Raw genomic sequence first — 21316 nt, 5'->3', positions numbered from 1 at the left:
CAAAAACGCTTCAAGTTCTGTATTCTTTTGTAACTGTGTTGTCTACTTAACTCCCTATTAGTCTTTCACTTGTTATTTTAGCTTATACAACTTCGATAGAAATTTTTCTGATCTGATGTGATCTTGTTCCAAAATAGTTGTCATAGATTTTCTGACCCACTCGTCCATATTTGACTGAACAACCAAATCGAGCTTTCAGCCCCTGCGGTTACCCATAACCACCTCAAGAAAAACAATCCTGGTAAACATGGAGGAAGCTCCATGTTTACCAGGATTGTTTTTCTTGAGTTTATCATTATTTTAACACTAAAACTGGTAACTATTAGAACTAGTTGCAAAACTAGTGTGAGCAAGCGCTAAAAATTCTTAGAAATGTACAAGCTACCCTCAAACTGTGGGTGTAAGGGGTCACCTTGATTTGCCCTTTGTGCATTGCCATATAAAGACAAAACATATTTGATTCCTGTTTTCTGAAGTGTGGTATGTCACTTCCTTCCTCGTAGATTTGAATAGATCTCGCCTCTTCAGCGGCGTTGACTCAGAGAGCTGCTTGTCAAGCATCAAGTGACACAGGAACCAAACAGACTGTGCAGTCCTCCACACCTAGACATCAACCACCACATCTCTCAGGTAAAGAACAAAAACACCATGTGCACTCAGACCTGTCCGGGCCTCTGCTGAGGGCATCGCTGTAGGCTGCAGGCTGCAGGCTGCACCTAGGCCTTTTCATCGCAAATGGTTCTGGGGAATATTGCACGTAATTTCAGATTGGTCTATGATTTAATCTGTTAACTGTCTTTCCGATCCCACATTTATGTTTTTTGCAGATTTACTTCTTTACTTATTACCTGACTGCTCAGTCCAGCTCAGTTGTGCTTTCCTGTTTCCAAAATGCTAAAATTGTTTATTACAATGGACCAAACGGGCGTCCTCGTTTGTTTGCAAAATATTCCTTTTGCCAACAAATTCACTCGTAGGCTAAAACCCATGAGTTAGCAAGCAGGTAAATATGTGTGCAGAATGAGCCCTTCAGGAGAGCAGAACAAGAACTGAAACCGCTGCAGTGATCTGAAAAGGAAGTTTGAGGTTAGCGTCAACTGAAAAAAGCCCCTCTGAGGCAGCGAAGGCAGCCACAACCATGATATGTTTTTTTTTCTTCCTTGGAGGGTGGGGGTTGCTGCAATAAGTAGCATCTGTAGTTGATGAGGCAAAAGCACGTGTTTCCATTTCATAATTCTCACAGACCATGCTTTCAAAGTCAAAGTAAACTTAATTGTCAATATCTATCATGTTTTCACATACATAGAAATTGAAATTCCGTTTCTCTCAAGTTCCAGTCTAAACAGAGAATCTAACTTCAAGTTTTACAAAATTTCATGGCACTATACCAAGTTTATTGTTATCACGATATCAAGCTTTGCAATGCACATATTGTAAAAGTTGGCATAAATTGCAATAAATTGTTACCTTAAATGTGCTAAAACATTCTTATGGCAGCTTTGAGAATTTAATGAATCCAATAAATCATTCATGCATTTGAAAAATCAGATGGAGCTCAAATTTTATTTATTTTGGAGCACTTTTATGTTAGATGTTTTCCTCCTATGTAGACAAGGATCATCTGGAGTACAATTTAAGTTTTATTGACTCTTATTTAAATCAAACCGTTGCAGTGAAATAGAAATCATGTTTTGTTGTTTGTTTAAGTCTGCTCTGCTCCATTCTGATTCATCCACTTGCAGATACATAGATTCATGTACGTCATGTTGTCTTCTGAGCTGGAATCTGGATCTAAACTTTACAGCTGGATAGCGACGATATTACTTTCCATTTCTGTTGCACAGCTAATGTTAGTTTGGGGTTGTTAGGGGCTGTAACATAGCGGGAGAGAGTGTAAACAAAGGGATAATGGGAAGGGATCAGCTTTCAATGAGTAAACTGTCCTCCCCAAAACTCAGAGGGGAATTTCTAATAAAGTCCTGCTGCCTTGCAGAAACTATGTCCTAGAAAACGACACAGGTTTTGAGATTTTGGCTTAAATGGCATAATCATACCAAAATAACAACTTCCATTATGATCAAAAGATGATTGTAGTGAGACTTTAAGGGTGTTGACAGTGGGAAGTCATGGACACACACTCGCCTGTGCAAATCTTCTTTTCTTTTTTCTTTTTGCACTAAGTCGAGGGAGATCTGCTGAAGCCTGAAAAGGAGCTACAGTGTTGCAGGTGTTTGGGACTGACTGAGCTGCACAAGTTTGCAGATGATTATGAACAGATTATAAGAAGAAACTGTGACAGGCAGGAAGCGGGTGGCTCAGATCACATGCAGGCTGAAATACCCGTGCAACGATGAGGAAACTGCCACTTCTCTCTTTATTTCCACACAGCTTCCCATTTTGTCACTTTTGACGGCTTCTTTAGTAGAGACGTCATCACAGCCTTTTTTGTAGAAAGCTCTTTGCAATCCACTTCTTCTTCTCTCAACCTAAATGGTTTAAAAACACACTAATCATCTTTGGATCTACTGTCAAAGCATTCCCAGTGGTCTTTTAATGATGATTATGACATTTTTGGCCAGTATCAAAACATTTTATTGGACATAGTTTCTGCAGAGCAGGAGGAGTTTATCAGAAATTCTTCTCAAATGAATTTTGGTCTCAAGGTTAGTCTGCTCCTGATTCACCGCAATTTAGATAAAAAATGCTCAGAAATGCAATTTTAATATTAATTTTCTTTATAAATGTCCTCTGTCATCAGGAAAATGCATCAAGAACATGTTAAGTGGGTCTTTAATACCCTCGCTGCCATGAATCTGGAGCGGTTTAATGTATTTTTATCTACAGCTCTATCAGCCTAACGGGATTCTGAGATTTTCTCTCATTTGGAAAAAAGACAAAAACCATCGATTCTTAGTTTTAAAGACAGATAGCTTGCTAAAAAATATTGTAATATCATTTGTTACATTTTTTATTTAATTCATTGTCTACATTTTCTTTCACTAGAGGTTTTTGAAAAGTTTGCTTAAACAAAAAAATGAAAGAAAATGACAGTATCATTACCTGCATTTTCATCTGGACAGCCTGGTGGTTGTGGTTCAAATGGGCGTAAATGCTGAAGTAAATCACATCGTTATTTTCTTTGCCTCCCCTGCTAACATCACTCTGTTGATCCTCTGGGGTCAGGGCAAGTTTTGAAATCAACAATCACAAAGAAAAGATGCAGCTAGTGGAAGCACCTTCACCTCTTCACTCACTTCATCACGTTTACTAATAATGTTGCTCATGAATGACCAATGACATCTGTTGCAAATGGTTTCCAATTCAGGTCTTTGTTTTCATGCTGAGAGACAATTATTTCTGCTTGAAATGCTTTAATCTTCTGCTGATTTTGGGTAACCTGGGTGGCTGCTCTGTCTACATCACAGTGCAACACCTTCCCTTTCAGTTAAGTTATCATTCATCAATATTCAGGTCACATACATTCATTATTCAGGTTATCTTCTCGTTCGCTTGATCATATTGTGTAAAAAAAAGCTTTTGAATCACATAACATTTGCAGCATGTGACATCTGTAAAAACAAAACCAAGAAAATAGGAACCAAAACTCAAAAAGAATCAGTGAAACGTATTCTGATTAAGAGAGGAGGACAAATTCAGCAGCAAATTTTATTCATCCATTTTCTTAACCCACTATATCCCTTTTGAGGTCACGGGTCTGTCGAGGCCTGTCCTGGCTACTGTTGGGTGAAGGTAGGGTACACCCTGGACATGTCGCCAGTCTGTCACAGGGCACACAAGCACACTTAGGGATACTTTACAGTAACCAATTAACCTGTGAGGCATGCATGTTTTTGGACTGGGAGTAAGCTGAAAGGCCTAAAAAAAAAAACACACACATGCACGGGGAGAACATGCAATGTCCACACAGAAGGGTCCCAGCGGGATTATAATCAGGCCCTTCTTGTTGTGAGGCACAAGGCCTAACCACTGCACCATGCGATCCACAGCAAAGATTTATGGGTGCTAATCTTTCCATGCCTACATTTCAAAAAACAAATTGAGTGACCAGCCCTCCAGTTCAGACCAGCAGAGTTTCATTTCTGCTTCTTATCTGCCAACTGAAGCAGAAGGAGCTTCTCTCTCTGACAGAAGATACTAAAATACAAATGGTCCTCAAAAACTTGGAAAATCCAGAATGTCAGATTCAGTTAAAATCTGTTAATTGGTGAAAGTCTGAAGCACTGAGAAATAAATATGAAAAACATCTGGTAAGAATGTTTCAAAAGTAATGACACTTCCTCTTCTGTAATCAGTTCTATTTTGAAACAATTCAAACTGTTTTCAAGTAAAAAAAAAAAAAAATCTTATAATGCAGCTGACACAAACTCAAATCCTGGAGTTTTCTTCAGTTGCCACTTAAGTGATTGAATATTTTGGATTAAAAATTTTACTGGTTGTGTATGTTTGGTCAAAAACAAGCCCCCCCCCCCCCCCCCCCCATGTTATTTTGGTTACCTTATCTCTCATCTCCATCTGATCTGTTTAGGTTTTAATCTGATTAAATGTCTGTTTTTTTATTTGCAAGGGAATTGACCATCAAGTGGAACCAGTAGAGCTTCAGCTTTGCTTTGCTTTGCCGCACCCACATGGTGTTTTCAGAAGTTGTTGAGTTGAACAACCCTGTGACAGACTGGTGACCTGTCCAGGGTACACCCCGCCTTCACCCAACACTGGCAGCCCTGTCACCCCGAAAGGGATACAGCGGGTTAAGAAAATGGATGGATGGATGGATGGATGGATGGATGGATGGATGGATGGATGGATGGATGGATGGATGGATGGATGGATGGTGAGTTGGGTAAACTCTGTAATAGGGCCCACCCACTTCAGGCTTCATATTCACTGTCCAGAACCCAGTGAGGAATGTCTGAGAGTCTCCATCAGCTCATTTATGAGTTTTATCTATGATAACAGGAGTGAACAGGAACAGCTTGTTTGCTCCACTTTGGTCAAGTTTAGGATGAAAGCAAAAAGTAGACACAAGCTGCAGCACTGAACTCTGCATGAAATACCAGCTGAAGTTGAAATCCCAGACACCATAAAAACCTATTCTGTGATTTGTCTTTGGGCCTTTTGTGTGAAAGTTTGGCTTTAACAAACTAATTAACACTCCTGTGCTAAAATCCCCCAAAATGAAGAAATCTAACTGAATCAAAGGTTTGTGTTGGAGTGAGCACTGTCCAGCAGATTCCACATTTTATAAAGTGTTGCTTTTCATTCTTAAAAAACCTGAACAAACTTTGTTTCTCTATGTTGTGTGGAGGTAAAGTGGCTTAGGTACAGTGGCTTAGATTCCACTGCACTCTGGGCTCTTCATCCATGATGAAGAGGCTCTGGGCTCTTCATCATGAATGAGAAGTGAATGAATAGGAATGTAAGTCAAAGTTAAAGGAGCAAAATTGATCTCTGACAGATCTTCCAGGCAAGTTGAACAAATGTCAATATGGTCTTCAGAGACCTAATGCTTTTTAAGAAGCATGAAGAACCCATCTGGTCTGACATTTGGCAGACAAGCTTGTTTCGTTTGATCTCACTTCCTCTGTTCACGTTTCTGAGCTGCGTGGAAACTTCAGCAGGATCCCCTCTTGAAAGGAGAACCGCTGGTCCTTTCTTTAAAGAGCTACTGCGTCTGATGAGCAGGAGGAACTGGCTCAAAATTTACAGAAGACACGTTTTCTCAATTATGGCAAAGAATTTGCAATTTTCTGATCTGTAAACAACAAAATCTTTATTTGGAAAAAATTCAGTCAGTATACCTGGTAGTTAACACTCAGTTCAGCCAGTGAAAACAATGACCCAAAGAAAAGCTGGATTTTGGTATTCCTCAAACGTTAGAGCTTGTTTAAAGAACCCTTTATATGACACTCATGATAATATCTGATATATATCGTATCTGCAAACAGTTTTTGCACCTCCTTTATGGGCTGTATTTTCCAGCAGCCTGTTTAAATTATATTTTCATGAATACATAATTTGGAAAATGCAAAATAAAACATAAGATGAGCATGTGAGTCCAGATTTTGGTTTGTTTTGTAGGATACCATATGTGATTCACGCTTTTCACCTGAAATCCCAATGGTAGAGCTTCCTTAGAAGCATTCGTGTGATTTGATCCTGAAGGTGAGGAAGCTCTTTCATAACCACGCAGCAGTTCAGTTCACCTGAGAGATCAGGAGGTGCCCAAATCTTCTATAGCAACCATAGGAAGCAAAACAAAGTGCTTGTTTGTCATGCAGGAAGTGCAGCAGAATCAAGAAGTTTGAGTGGGGCAGAAGTGAGAAGTCTGAGTTGACAGCAAATCAAGTGATCCATCCTTGAAGTTTCCTCATCTCTGTTCTGCTGCTCACCTCTGCAGGGCCTCCTTTTCAATATTGTTAATACACATTTTGTCTTTTCAGTGTTTAAGTTCCAGTCCACAGGGTTTGGTCATGGCAGCACAAGTGATTCCCCCGGAAGAGTTGGAGGAGCTGAGAGAGGCCTTCGCCAAGATTGGTAAGAGAATTCAACCGAGTTGCTGTCATTTCCGCTTAGCCTCTGATAGGGAGGGGCTGTGGAGAAATGCTGAGGCAGCAGGACCACAAAGCAAATACTGAGCTAACCATTAAATTTGAAGATGTGCTTAAGATATCACGTTTTTGAGGTACAATATTTATGAAGAAAAACACCTTTCATCCTAAAATGTTAATCCTTTTTAAAATGTTTGCTTTGTATTTTGATGACTGATTGATGACTAACGTTCTGAGCATGTCATTTGATGCTAAGAAGCTGTATTGTTCATTCTGTTTCTACTCAGATACTTATTATTTTAGGACAAATCTTTTGGGGGGAAAAAATAGTATTTTTTTAATTTAACCTTTTTAAGTTTGTTTTAGTTTTTAGCATTTAGCTTTTTTAATAGCCATGTGCAAGACAACCAGGCTAAGTTTAGCTTGTTTGTTCAGCTAATTTTAGCATATAGGCTTTATTTATCATTCTTGAATATTCTTCAGCTATTTTTTTTTTTACCATAAAGTTGCTAAGCGTATTTTTGTTTTTCCATTAGCATTATTCATTCTTAAATAATAACATTTAGTCTTTTATTTCAGCGGTTCTCTGCATTAACATTTAGCATTTATATTAGCGTAATTTATTACTCTTCAGCTAAATTTTCTTTCCATAAAGTTCTCACGTTGTTTTTCCTTTTTCCTTTGATATTTTCCATTCTTAAATATTAACATTCAGCTTTTTACATTAATATTTAGTAGTATTATTTGGATAAAAAAGGTTTCCTATTGTTTTCAAATGAGCATTTAACATGTATATTAGCAATTTTCAATACTCCTCTGCAATTTTTTTCCCCATAAAGTTGTTGGGCTGGTTTTATTTTTTTTTTAACCAGCTGGAAACCGGCATAGCAGAGACTGATCTACACCACTGTACAGAGAGTTACAGTAGTCCAGTCTGGAAAAGATCAAAGCATGCATCACTTGTTGCAAAGCGTGAGGAGGAAGATATGGCTTGACTTTGCTAATTAGCCTCAAGTGATGAAAACTAGACTGGACTACAAGACTGACCTGTTTGTCAAATTTAAAATGCCTGTCAAGGTTTACCCCAAGATTTCTAATGAACGGAGCATCTGAAGGGTCCAGGGGGCCAACAGCACTACAGCAGCATGTCAGCAGGTCAGACTTTCCAAAAACAAACACCTCTGTCTTGTTTTCATTCAGACAGAGGAAGTTAAGCTCCATCCAAGACTTGATGTCTGCTAAGCAGTTCTGCAATCTGTCGAGAACCTCCGCTCCTCCAGTTTTTAGGGGAAGATAGATCTGGATGTCATCTGCGTAGCAGTGGAATGACACGTTATATTTCCTAAAAATGGACCCCAGTGGCAGCAGATAAAGTGAGAATAAAAGCAGGCCTAAAACTGAGCCCTGGGGTACACCATATTTGAGGGGAGCCTCTGAAGAAGAGCACTGTCCTATTTGGACAGAAAAACTCCTGCCACATAAATATGAACTGAACCAACTGAGTGCTGTGCCCTACAGTTCTCCACAGCTCCTCCCTGGTTTACACTAGCATTTTTCACCTATAGTTGTCATGATATTCGAGGCTTTGAGACAGACATGGCATAAACATGAGAGACTAGGCAAGCACCATGGAGGAGCAACGAAATGGCGACGAATACTGGCTGTGGATCTCCTTAATAAGGCAGCAGGGCTAATGAGGTGAGTGGCAGCAGCTGGGAATCCTCCAGAGCAGAGCAGAGAGGGGTGAGGCTGACAGAGGCACCATGATAGTACCCCCCCAACGACCGCCACCGGGCGGGCGGTCCAGGACGCCAGTCCGGGTGGGCACGATAGAAATCCGAGATGAGGGAGTGGTCCAGAATCATGGAACGGGAGATCCACGAACGTTCCTCTGGACCATATCCCTCCCAATCCACCAAGAACTGGTAGCCACGACCACGGCGCCGGACATCCAAAATACGACTGACCGTGAATGCCGGAGCGCCATCAATGACCCGGGCGGCAGTGGGTAAGCGGATGGCGGGCACAGAGGGCTCTCGTGAACGGGCTTGATCTGTGAAATGTGAAACGTGGGATGTACCTTGAGAGCCGAGGGCAGCTTGAGGCGGACACAGGTGGGGTTGATTATCCAGTCAATGGCGTAGGGTCCGATAAATCGGGGAGCCAGTTTGCGGGAGGTAGCCTGAATGGGAATGTTCCTCGACGAGAGCCAGACCCTTTAACCAGGATGGTAGATGGGTCCCACCACCCTGCGGCGATTTGCGATCTGGCAGTTGCTCTCCTTGGTGCGGAGGAGAGCCGCCCTGGTCTGGTGCCAAAAGGAGCTGGACCGAGGGCACTGCCAGATCGAGTTCCTGTGACGGAAACAGAGGTGGTGAGTACCCAAGGGAGGCCTCGAAGGGAGACATTCCTGTAGCAGAGGAGGGATGATTGTTGTGAGCATACTCCACCCAAACCAGAAACTTGGACCAATCCATGCTGTTCTGAGCGGTCAGGCAACGGAGTCCCGCCTCCAATTCCTGATTTGCCCTCTCCGCCTGACCATTAGATTGTGGATGGTAGCCAGAGGTTAGACTGACCTTGGCACCAAGACAGTTGCAGAATGCTTTCCAAACCTGGGAAGTGAATTTTGGGCCCCGATCGGAAACTATGTCTGAGGGTATTCCATGGTGACGAAACACTTGGTCTACTAGTATTTCAGCAGTCTCTGTGGCAGTGGGTAGTTGTGCGAGGGGAATGAAACGGACGGCTTTGGAAAAACGGTCAATGATGATGAAGATGACCGTGTTGACCAGGTTCCTCACCTTGGGCCTGCAGGACCTTAGATTCGATGTCCCAAGTGAGGTTCCCTACAATGCAAGTGGGGGGAACAATGGTGGATTGAGAGTCAGAATCAGTGCGATTGTACTTCCTGGAGAGAGCGTCCGGTTTTACATTACGGCTGCCAGGATGGTAAGTGATTATGAAGTCAAACCAGTCGAAAAACAGACACCAGCGGGCTTGGCGAGCGTTGAGACGTTTGATAGATCGTAGGTATGCCAAGTTTTTGTGGTCTGTCCATACTATAAACGGATGTTCATCCCCCTCCAGACAGTGTCGCCACTCTTCCAAAGCCAGTTTTATTGCCAGTAATTCACGATTGCCCACATCGTAATTTTGTTCAGCGGGGTTGAGTTTCCGGGAGAAGTATGCGCAGGGTTTGAGTTTCCCTGATATAATACATAATAATAATAATACATTTTATTTATAAGGCGCCTTTCTGGGTACTCAAGGTCGCCGCACAGCATGTATACAGCATAAAATACAGTAAACACTTAAAACAACAACAACAATTTAAATAAATACAAAATTAAATAAAAAATATATAAAAAATGAAAAGGTTAATGTTAAAGTGAATAGGCCATTTGGAAAAGATGAGTTTTTAGCTTTGATTTGAAATGTGGGAGTGCGTCAGTGTTGCGGAGGTCAGGGGGGAGTGAGTTCCAAAGCCGGGTAGCAGAGCAACTGAATGCCCGGCTCCCCATGGTGACAAGACGGGCAGAAGGGACAGAAAACTGGATAGAAGAAGAGGAGCGGAGGGAGCGAGCCTTGACGAATAGCTGATTTCGAGGAGTCTTTCAAGAACGAGGCGGACATGATGTTTATGTTGGGCGAGATCACAGGAGTAAATAAGAATATCGTCTAGATAGACAAAAACAAAACGGTCAAGGAAATCTCGTAAGGCTGGGGCATTAGTGAGTCCAAAGGGCATTACTTGGTACTCGTAGTGACCGAGTTAAAGGCTGCCTTCCACTCGTCCCCCTCACGAATACGGACCAAATGGTATGCGTTACGTAGGTCAAGGTATGTTTGGAGAAAATACTGGCTTCTTGGATGGAATCAAAAACGGTATTAATCAGGGGTAGTGAGTACTTGTCCTTGACAGTGATTTGGTTCAATTCCCGTTAATCAATACAGGGACGAAGGGTTATGTCTTTCTTTTCTACGAAAAAGAAACCAGCACCGACAGGAGATGAGGAGGGGCGGATGTGGCCTAAAGCGAGTGCTTTGTGAATGTAATCTTCCATGGCTTTCTTTTCGGGACCGGAGAGATTGTACAATTTGCCCTTGGGTAGCATGATGTCGTTAATGAGATTTATGGCACAATCGTAGGGTCTGTGAGGTGGCAAGGCGCTGGCCTTGGTTTTACAGAAAACTAACTTGAGATCATGATAACAGGGGGTATTTTAGATAAATCCGCTGTTTCAGTGATACTGGGAACTACGGGTGATACGGTGAGTACAGCGGAATGTAAGCAGTTGGCTAAACAAAAGGTGCTCCAATGAGAGATGCGTGTGTTAAGCCAGTCGATCTGAGGATTGTGACGTTTTAACCAAGAAAACCCCAAAATTATAGGAGTTTGGGGGGTCTGGGTGATGAAAAACTGTAAATATTCTCTATGATTACCTGACGTGATGAATAGGAGGGGCTTAGTACGATGATTGATTCTGGAAAGGTGTTGACCTCCCAGACCAGCAGCTTTGATGGGCAAAACAAGGAGTTCAGTGGGAAGAGAAAACTGATTAACTAATTGCTGATCGATTAGGCATTGTTCAGCACCAGAGTCTATGAGAGCCTTAAATTCATGAATCTTAGCTTGGTGGCAGATCTTGACAGGGGCGAAAAAGAAGTTATCACCATCAGGTCTAGTAGAATCGTTCCCCGTTAGATTGCAATCTAACGGGGGTCTGGGAGTTTTAAATGACGGTTGAATTGATTTACCATGTGACCAGGATTTCCGCAGTAAAAACACAGACATTCATCTCTTCGTTTTCTCCTTTCTTCAGCGGAGAGTTTGGAATATCCCACTTGCATAGGTTCCTCCGGGGTGTCGTGGGTGATTTGTCGGTTTAGGTGGTCCCGTTCAGCTTGGCGTTCACGAAGGCGAAGATCTGATCGAAGGGCTGCAGTGACAAGTTCTTCAAAATAATTAGCTTCAGGTTGTGTACAAAGGTGATCTTTAATGCGGTCGTTGAGAGATTGGTAGAAGATGCCTTTGAGAGCGGGTTCGGGCCAACCCGCTTCAACTGCCAAAATACGAAATTCTTGAAAACAGTTGAACTCAAATGAACAGCAGCAAATATAGTTTCAGTAGTCAGAAAGAAAAGACTGTCAGCCTCAGTGCTGCTGTTTCTAAAACACTTCCTGTATTAAAAAAAAGGAAATGTCTCCGTTTCAAAGGTGATTCCTTTGATAGCAATCATCTTTTCTAGCAAATGACGGTTTTTAGCGCCTTTTAAGCACAAATTTTACAGCTGATCAAAGTGGAAATAATCCTTAAATTGTCCCTTCCTTATGACAGATTTTATATTTTCCTTTCCACATTATTTTAGTGGCATCATTTTTAAATATGACAAACATAAGAATATGATTAAATACAAAACAGATGTGCTTAAATTTTGACTGATGCATGTCTGGACAGAAATGAAAGAAATACATACTTCAATCCACCAGACATTTCTGATTGATTTATTTTACAGTTCTTTAAAGAAATGGCTGGAGTTAAGATTTGACTGTACTCTGCAAATTGAAACACCTTTTGCTCTGTTTGTTTGCCAGATGTGGACAAAAATGGCTTCATCACCAAGGACGAGCTGAACGAGCTCTTCAAGGCGGCTAACTTGGCTCTGCCGGGATACAGAATCCGAGAAATCATCCAGGAGCTGACCAAGACCAGCAATCAGCTAACCTTTGAGGAGTTCACTCACGTGAGTTTCTGGTCAAACCAAGAGTGATGAGCTGCAGAGCATTGGAAAGACAATAACTTATACTCCTGCATGAACATCAGGTTGTCCATGGACTCAAGAGCACTGAGGTGGCCAAGACCTTCAGGAAAGCCATCAACAAGAAGGAGGGGATCTGCAGCGTGGAGGGAACCTCAAAGCAGTCTGGCACTCAGCATTCCTACTCAGGTAAACGAAAACCTTTGAACAGTGAGAGACTGCAGGGAAAAAGCAGGATTACACATTTGTGAGGCATTCCTAAAGCTGAAATTTTAGTTAGTTTAGAGCTTATTTTTTAGAAAGAAAGGTTGGATTTTTTTAATATTTCTTTTGGAAGGCAGAGACAGAAAATGTTACATTTCATTTTTAGTTTCTCAAAAACACATAAAAAAGTCGTTTATTAGTTTCATGCTGTAGAGCTGAACGGAGGTGTTCTGATTCTTTCTGCAGAGGAGGAGAAAGTGGCTTTTGTAAACTGGATCAACAAAGCCCTGGAGAAGGATCCTGACTGTAAACATGTTCTTCCCATGGATCCAGACAGCGATGACCTCTTCACTGCCATGGGAGATGGGATCATCCTGTGGTACTTTCTGCTTTCAAAAAACAAACCAGCAAAATCCAGTTCAGATGTTCCATGTTTGATTTGTTAAAACAAATTAACATTTTTTTAGTGAAAAGATTGATCAACGAAAAAAACTAGAAAACAGAGCAGGCAGAGAGCATACTGTCAGATCAGAGTTTCATTGCTGGAGAAAGGAAAATCTTTGTGGTTTACTATGTGTGTGTGTGAGCCCCAGCTGTTTTTTAGTTTTTTATTTATCGCTCCTTTCAGCAAAATGATCAACCTGTCAGTCCCCGACACCATTGATGAGAGAACCATCAACAAGAAGAAGCTTACACCGTTTACTATCCAGGTCAGGCCAGATCTTCCTCCCTTTCATCACTGTCTGCCGGCACGATCCCCGACACTCAAATGCTCTTCTGGCTGGTCTCACAGGAGAACTTGAATCTGGCTCTGAACTCAGCGTCGGCCATCGGCTGCCATGTGGTGAACATAGGAGCCGAGGACCTGAAGGAGGGCCGGCAGCATCTGGTCCTGGGTTTACTGTGGCAGGTTATCAAAATCGGGCTGTTTGCTGACATCGAGCTCAGCCGGAACGAAGGTTTGTTTTCCAGACAACAAGGGAAATCAGTCGTTGTCAACTTGGTGACCTTCTCTGGTCAGTACCAAATTAACCCTTAAACTCAAACTCAAACTTTATTTATTTATATAGCGCCTTTCATTTCAATTAAAAACACAAAGCGCTTCACATAAAAGCAGATAAAACAGTCATAAAAACAGAAGATTGTTAAAAACAGCAAACAAAGGACAATCACACAAAGATGGGACCCCTCCCTCACCCCCAACCAGCCAACCCACCCACCCACACCCCACCTACCCAGTTCCCCCCGTAGAACCCTGAACAGAACCAAAGAACTGCAGCTTAAAGAAGGTCTGGCTTGGCACTGCTGCGAGGAAACGATATGATGGGGATCCATTTATTACAAGGCCCAGCCCGACCACAGGGGTCAGTACCACAGCGCCGCCCAGCACAGAGCAGCCCAGGGCCCACTCCATGGCTATTAGACCACAGAGCGGGACCCCAGCCCGCCCAACGAGAACGGGCACTGCACCAACAGCACCCCCTACAGGTCAAGCCGGTGGTGCCCCAGAAAAATGGATCCCCAAGAGGAAACACTGGAGTTAAAAACATCAGAATAAAAATTATCATAAAATAACAACAATAAAAATAGAAAAAAAGATAAAAAAATAAATAAAATAAGATTCAACAATTTTAGTAATTGAAAAATAAAATACGTAAACTGATTAAAACGTAACCTACGTATCATTGGTAAAATAACAATAAAAAGAATAGCATATTAAAAAGAGAGATAATAATAGTCCTTACAAATAAATAAATATGTAAATAAATTAATTAATTAATAAATAGATAAAAAATAAAAAGACATAGGAAATGTTCAAAGTCATTTAAAAGCCAGACTAAAAAGGTGGGTCTTGAGCCTCTTCTTAAAAACCTCTACAGAGCTATCCTATGACCTCACCCTTACTTTGACGTGTTCTCCCTACCATGACAAAGGTGGATGAAGGTAAAGAGGATTTTATGTAATCCATGGACTCCAGTGAAGATCACAAATCATTGAAGAAAAAAGGTTGAGCGCACTGTCTTGTGGGGTCTAGATGATCTCACTCCCAATGTTAAAGCGCCTAGGATAGCACAAGGGTTACGAGCAGAAGTCAGAGTAGGATCCCTGAACCTTTGCTCTCATCATGATGAGGGTGAAAAACTAGATCAACCCAAATTCTGTGAGCACCGACATTATGGAAGAGAATGTGAAGTTACAGTGGTATGAGAAAGTTTGGGCACCCCTGATAATTTTCTAGATTTTTCTTCATAAATCAATTATTAATTATTAATATATTTAATTATAATTATAATTATTATAAATTAAATATATCATATGGCAGATAAACACAGTGATATTTGAGAAGTGAAATGACGTTTATTGGATTTAAAGAAACTGTGCAATAATTACTTAAACAAAAATAGGCAGGTGCGTAAATTTGGGCCTCCAACAGAAACATGCCATCAATATTTAGTAGATCCTCCTTTTGCAGAAATGACAGCCTTTATTTGCTTCTTATAGCTTTCAATAAGGGCCTGCATTCTGGTTGAAGGTATTTTGGACCATTCCTCTTTGTAAAACATCTCCAGTTTGGTCAGATTTGATGGCTTCCAAGAATGGACAGCCCGCTTTAAATCAAACCACAGATTTTCAATAATATTCAGGTTTGGGGACTGAGATGGCCATTCCAGAACATTGTACTTGTTCCTCTGCATTAATGCCTTTGTAGAATTAGAACACTGTTTAGGGTCACTGTCTAGTTGAAGTATCCAGCCCCGGCGCAACTTCAACTTTGTCACTGATTCTTGAACATTGTTTGTAAGAATCTGCTGATACTGACTGGAATCCATGCGACCTTCAACTTCAACCTTCAACAAGATTTCCAGTACCTGCACTGGCCACACAGCCCCATAGCCTGATGGAACCGCCACCAAATTTTACTGTGGGTAGTAAGTGTTTGTCTTGGAATGCTGTGTTCTTTTTTCGCCAAGCATATCGCCCCTTGTTATGTCCAAATAACTCCATTTTTGTTTCATCAGTCCACATTACCTTGTTCCAAAATGAAGCTGGCTTATCCAAATGTGCTTTAGCATACCTCAAGCAACTCTGTTTGTGGCATGTGCGCACATGTGCGCATGTGTCCATGCTCGGAAGCCATCAAATCTGACTGAACTGGAGATGTTTTGCATAGAGGAATGGTCCAAAATACCTTCAACCAGAATCCAGGCCCTTATTGGAAGCTATAGGAAATGATTAGAGCCTGTCATTTCTGCAAAAGGAGGATCTACTAAAGGATGGACAGAATGAAAAATCTAGTGAAATGTAACAGGAGCAGACGTTAATGTGTCCCAAACAAGCAGTACTGGGAAAAAAAGAAAGTTCTCAAAAGGTTCCAGGTCTTAACTGGTTTTAACTCCCGATCAGCAACAGGAGGGAAAATTAAGCAAATGTGGATTTTTTTATACACTGTTGAGAGTTTGAACACCCGAATGGGTCAGAACTCTTTAGGAATAAGTTCATAAACATCACTAAAAAATACCATGTTTCTGAGGAGGGACCATGTTAGAGTCTGCCTCCTCTGGATGACATAAAACTGCTCTGAGAAAAAGTTTATTTTCTGTAAGAAAAAACATAGTCGTCAGTTAGCAAATCTTGACAGGAATCCTCAAAGTTTATGTTTTTTAATTATCCAAAAATCATAAAAAAAATTCTTAAAACCTGATTAATTGCTTTTCATTTATGAAAACTTTGAATGATCAGTGTGACATCTTAAAGTGTATGTGTTTGTGTGTATGTGTGTGTAGCTCTGATTGCTCTGCTGCGAGATGGCGAGAGTCTGGAAGATCTGATGAAACTGTCCCCTGAGGAGCTCCTGCTGCGTTGGGCCAACTATCACCTGGAGGAGGCCGGCTGTGGAAAGATCAATAACTTCAGCTCCGACATCAAGGTGATCACATCCTGTTTGCCTGACTTTAAAATCCATCAGTCTGTGCGCTGTCCCTGAGCAACAGTCCTACGTCACCTCATGATAGTAATGATATGAAACACTTACTGTAGTTTTTAAATGTAAACATCTACTGAGCTCCATCTGACATCACTCGTGTTTTCTAGCTAATGTTTCTCCATTTTTGAGTTCGTATCATTTTGTGTTGATGTAGTTGAAGAAAAGCCAAAAAGCATAACCTCTAAAGTATCTTTTTCTCATTGAGCAGTAGTGACTTCGAACTGGTGGAAAGCAAAAGGTTAAAATCTTAAACTTTAAAGTCTGTATTTGGGTTAAGATGTTCACTAGAATCTTCCACAAAGTGTCTTTGTTTAGAATTCATAAGCATTTCTGTCCCTTCCAGGGACCACAGTGCCGTTTGTGTCAGTGTAATGACTTTTATTCAAACCAGTATCAGTGTTGATTCTTAAGAACTACTCAAAGGGTTAAAAGCTGAGCTGAGGTGAATGCTGGTGGGGTTTGGCTGCTAAATTTTTTCAACTTTCAGAATTTAGAGACTTTTGTTTCTTTGTGATGAGTTCAACGCTGTGCTTCCCCATCCAGAATCATATCAACAGCCATTTAAGGAAAATTTGATGATTTGAAAGGGTGCAAATTCCCCCCCCTCTCTTTTTCCAGGATTCCAAAGCATATTACAACCTGCTAAACCAAGTGGCACCTAAAGGAGATGAGGAGGGAATTGCAGCCATCATCGTGGACATGTCAGGAATCAGGGTGAGATCAGGAAAACCTTTGTCTTCCTGTTTCTGTAAGCTTTCTAGAGATTTCTGAAAGTGTGAGCTTCAACCAGCAGTCATTTAGAGGAGCATGCTCCTGAACATCAACTTCACGCGTCTGCAGGAGAAAGAGGACCTAAAGAGGGCCGAGTGCATGCTGGACCAGGCTGACCGGCTCAGCTGCAGGCAGTTTGTCATGCCGGCTGATGTCGTCCGTGGAAACCCAAAGCTCAACTTGGCTTTTGTTGCCAACCTGTTCAATAAGTACCCGGCTCTGAAGAAGCCAGAGAACCAGGACATCGACTGGAGTTCCATTGAAGGCCGGTTCATAGTCTTGTTTTCTTTCCAAACCAGAGATTAAAACCTCCCTGGTGTTTGGACCAGGCTATTTCCTGGTTTTAAGGAAGTGACTCTGTTTTACAGGTGAAACCAGGGAGGAGAGGACCTTTAGGAACTGGATGAACTCTCTAGGTGTGAATCCCCGGGTCAACCACCTTTACGCGTGAGAAAGCTTCTTCTCCTGTGGTTGACGTTCATCTGTTGACACTGAGCTTCTCAGGCACTGTTAATGCTGTGTGTTACAGAGACATTGATGACGCCCTGGTGATCTTCCAGCTCTATGAAAAGATTAAGGTTCCTGTGAACTGGGACAGGGTCAACAAGCCCCCATACCCCAAACTGGGCAGCAACATGAAGAAGGTGTGTCATCTGAGTGTTAAGTTAGCATCAGGAGGTTTAGAAGAGGAGCTGACCTGTTGTTCTGTTGCCCAGCTGGAGAACTGCAACTACGCTGTGGAGCTGGGCAAAAATGAGGCCAAGTTCTCTCTGGTCGGCATTGCTGGTCAGGACCTGAACGCAGGGAATCGAACCCTTACCCTTGCTCTACTCTGGCAGCTCATGAGGAGGTAAAAGAAGTTCTGGATGTTGAAAGTTTTTTTTTTATCAGTCCCCCACTGAGATAACAAACATCAGACCTTCGCCACCGTGTTTGAAGAACAACGACACGTTTTGTCTGCTGCGATCCCGACTCAGCTGTTTAACGTTACATAACTTTGTTTCCATTGGCTCTAAAATAATATCTACTCCATCAAAATCTATTTTCCTGATATTTGAGAACATCATTTTTCTGTTAAAACTCTTTGTCTTAGCCACCCTCCTGTTGAGTGTTTGTCGGATCTTCAGGTACACTCTGAACATCCTCGAGGACCTCGGTGACGGACAGAAGGTGACAGATGACACGATTGTGTCCTGGGTCAACGACACGCTCACGCATGCAGAAAAGAACACCATCTCCAGCTTTAAGGTAAAACCAGCCTGCAGGGTAGAGAGGAGTCACACATTTGATTTGAATGTGATCTAAATGCAGGTTATTTATAAGCTTGTGTGAAAAGCTTGTGTGAAAACAACAAAAAATAACAATCTTCAGATTTACAGATTTATTGTTTACAAATTGTATTTCAGTTCAGTTTAAAAGATAACTTGTTATAAAGACAACATGAATGAAATGCAAAAACATGAATGTTCTATTAACCATTAAAGTGGGAGAGGATGACTTTGTGTTCATCAGACAGTAAAATCTATTTAACTGCTAAAGGTTTTCATCAAAGCTTCACTTCTGGGATCTCAAATGTGTTTCAGTTCTACTAAAATTCTCCAAAACCTTTCAATTTTTGATTAACTGTCAGAAACTAGGTTCTAGAAAACTACACAGGTTTTTTTTATCTTAGCTAAAAACAATATAATGATTCTTAAAAGACCACTGGGAACATTTTGACAATAGATGATCAGAGGGGAACTTTAAATGTGATGAAAGTGATAAATTAGTAAAAAGTTTTTACTAGTAAAGATTTTACAGACTTGATCAAGAACACTAAAGCTAATGAACTGACAGACTGAATGCAGAATGGGCTGTAACTAAATGTGTTGACTGCATTAGTCATTAAGCAGGTCATGCCTCCTATGAATTTCAGGCATATTAGATTCAAACTCCAGCTCATTAAGTGAATGTTCAATGACTTCGGGACCTTTCATTTTTAAGAACTCCATCTTTTGTGTTGGAGCTTACATTTACAAAACTCAAATGCTTCAATCTTTCTGGAGACAAACGTTGATCCATCTATGACTGTGATTTTGGGGCTGGTGTCTTTTTTTGTGTGTTTGTGTGTGTGTTGTCGGGCTGCAGAGCGACAAGCCTTTTATTGACTGACCAGCTGCAGAACAAACAGCTGCAGTCAAAAAAACGACCAGGAATAAAAAGGTTTTGAATTGAGTCAGTTTGTTGAGGACCAGGAACTTTCTCCTAACTCCATGATTTCTTCTTCTTTACTGAAGTCTTAGCTAAAACCTCAGATTTCTGATGTTCTCTATGTCTTTAACATTCTTCTAAAGAACACTAAAGTTTTAAGAAGTACCGTATTTTCCGGACTAAAAGTCGCTCCGGAGTATAAGTCGCACCAGCCCAAAATGCATTATAAAGTAGAAAAAAACACAGATAAGTCGCATTTTGACGGGAAATTTATTTGACAAAATCTGGACCAAGAACTAATAAGTTCCACAACCTCATATGACACAATCATAGCAGACTGTTTATCTCATAATTTCACAGTAATTCTTTCTCATGCATACTTATTTATTTATTCCTTTCATGAAGCATCATTGGCCAACTAATACTCTGTTTTAATCCTGTATTTGTAGAATGTAGTCATTTTTATTGCATTTCTGAATCTATGAAATCATTGGAAAATAGAATATTATGTTGTTAGCCTTCAAGATCTTGTTGTAAAAAAAAGTTTGCTGATTCGCTGAGTCACTTAACATACTCTCAACACTTAACATACCTCATACATCAAATTGACCCAGGAACATCATCTCTGTTCCTCACAAATGAAACTAACAGGAGGGTTAACAATGTATTTATTTCAATTTAGTTCTAATATAAGTCGCTGCGGAGTATAAGTCGCACCCCTTGCCAAACTATGAAAAAAAGGGTGACTTACAGTCTGGAAAATACGGTACATTTATTCATCTGGACCTTTGTGCAGGACATGTCTATCAGCAGCAGCATGCCGGTTCTGGACCTGATCGATGCCATCCAGCCCGGATCCATCCGATATGACCTGGTGAAGGCAGAAGACCTGACGGAGGAGGAAAAACTCAACAACGCGAAGTACACCACATTTCATAGTGTGGACCCCTGGTTTGGTTTCTGAGACCGTCACACCTGAAAGTCTGCTTTTGTTTCAGGTATGCCATTTCCATGGCCAGGAAGATCGGCGCGCGGGTCTACGCCCTGCCTGAAGACCTGGTGGAGGTCAAGCCGAAGATGGTGATGACGGTTTTCGCCTGCCTCATGGCTCGCGGCATGAAGAGAGCCTAAAACCTGACTCAGCAACCTCCCACTCATGACCCAGAAGATCCAGAATGTGAAAACAGACCCCTGGATTCCCTCTTTGATGTCTGTTCCAGGCCTTTTAAAAGAATGATAAAGAACAGAAGTGTCATTAAGATGCTGTAGTTCAACTTTGAAAAGAACAAAACAGAAAAGTGAATTTCAAAGAATTTTAGCCATAAAATCCGGCTGATCTAGAAGCTCTTTTCACCTGAAAAAAACCCCCAGAATGTTCCCTTAAAAACTGTTTAAGAATGAAGACTCTGATTTGGCAAACACAAAATTCAATCTTTTGTTGAAGGTCTGGCCATTGAAAATATCAGATTCTCTCTGGGCCTCTGACCAGTCTGATTTTAAACCAGCTTCTGGCACCATTTCGGTTTGAAACCTAGAGCACTGAAGCCGCTTCTTTTTTTTGCAAACATGAAACATTTGTCTCTTCGGTCCACTGTTTCTGATTTAGAAACACGTTTCAGATGCTTAACAGACATGAATTCACAGTTTTTATTAAAACTATTTCTGAAGTGGACCTGTGTAGTCTGATTTGTTTTCAGATTTTTACTCATTTTAACCCTTGTGCTATCCTATGACCCCACCCTTACATTGACGAGTTATCCCTACCATGACAAAGGTGGATAAAGATGAAGAGGATTTCATGTAATCCATGGACACCAGTGAAGATCACAAATCATTGA

General features: G+C 41.2%; 1 protein-coding gene across 1 annotated transcript; it reads left to right on the top strand.

The window, feature by feature from the left end:
- Window positions 1-498: 498 nt before the first annotated feature.
- lcp1 (lymphocyte cytosolic protein 1 (L-plastin)) lies at window positions 499-21150 on the top strand. The gene is made up of 16 exons (XM_004081616.4): window positions 499-630; window positions 6459-6552; window positions 12165-12313; window positions 12394-12517; window positions 12779-12911; window positions 13161-13242; window positions 13326-13491; window positions 16318-16460; window positions 17136-17231; window positions 17358-17553; window positions 17657-17735; window positions 17818-17932; window positions 18005-18138; window positions 18416-18536; window positions 20275-20399; window positions 20477-21150. The coding sequence occupies exons 2-16, from the start codon at window positions 6489-6491 to the stop codon at window positions 20607-20609; spliced, it is 1860 nt and encodes a 619-aa protein (XP_004081664.3). The 5' UTR covers window positions 499-630; window positions 6459-6488; the 3' UTR covers window positions 20610-21150.
- Window positions 21151-21316: the final 166 nt, after the last annotated feature.

Source organism: Oryzias latipes, chromosome 21 (genome assembly GCF_053564925.1).
Source record: "Oryzias latipes strain Hd-rR chromosome 21, Olatipes_Hd-rR_3.1".
Taxonomy (NCBI): Eukaryota; Metazoa; Chordata; class Actinopteri; order Beloniformes; family Adrianichthyidae; genus Oryzias; species Oryzias latipes.
This window is presented reverse-complemented; position numbering and strand designations above follow the sequence as displayed.

Excerpts from the sequence above, each read along its gene's own strand:
- lcp1 (XM_004081616.4), top strand. The coding sequence starts at position 6,489 with ATGGCAGCACAAGTGATTCCCCCGGAAGAGTTGGAGGAGCTGAGAGAG. Across the intron at positions 17,933-18,004 it reads TGGGCAGCAACATGAAGAAG|CTGGAGAACTGCAACTACGC; the intron begins GTGTGTCATCTG and ends TCTGTTGCCCAG. Across the intron at positions 18,139-18,415 it reads CTCTGGCAGCTCATGAGGAG|GTACACTCTGAACATCCTCG; the intron begins GTAAAAGAAGTT and ends TCGGATCTTCAG.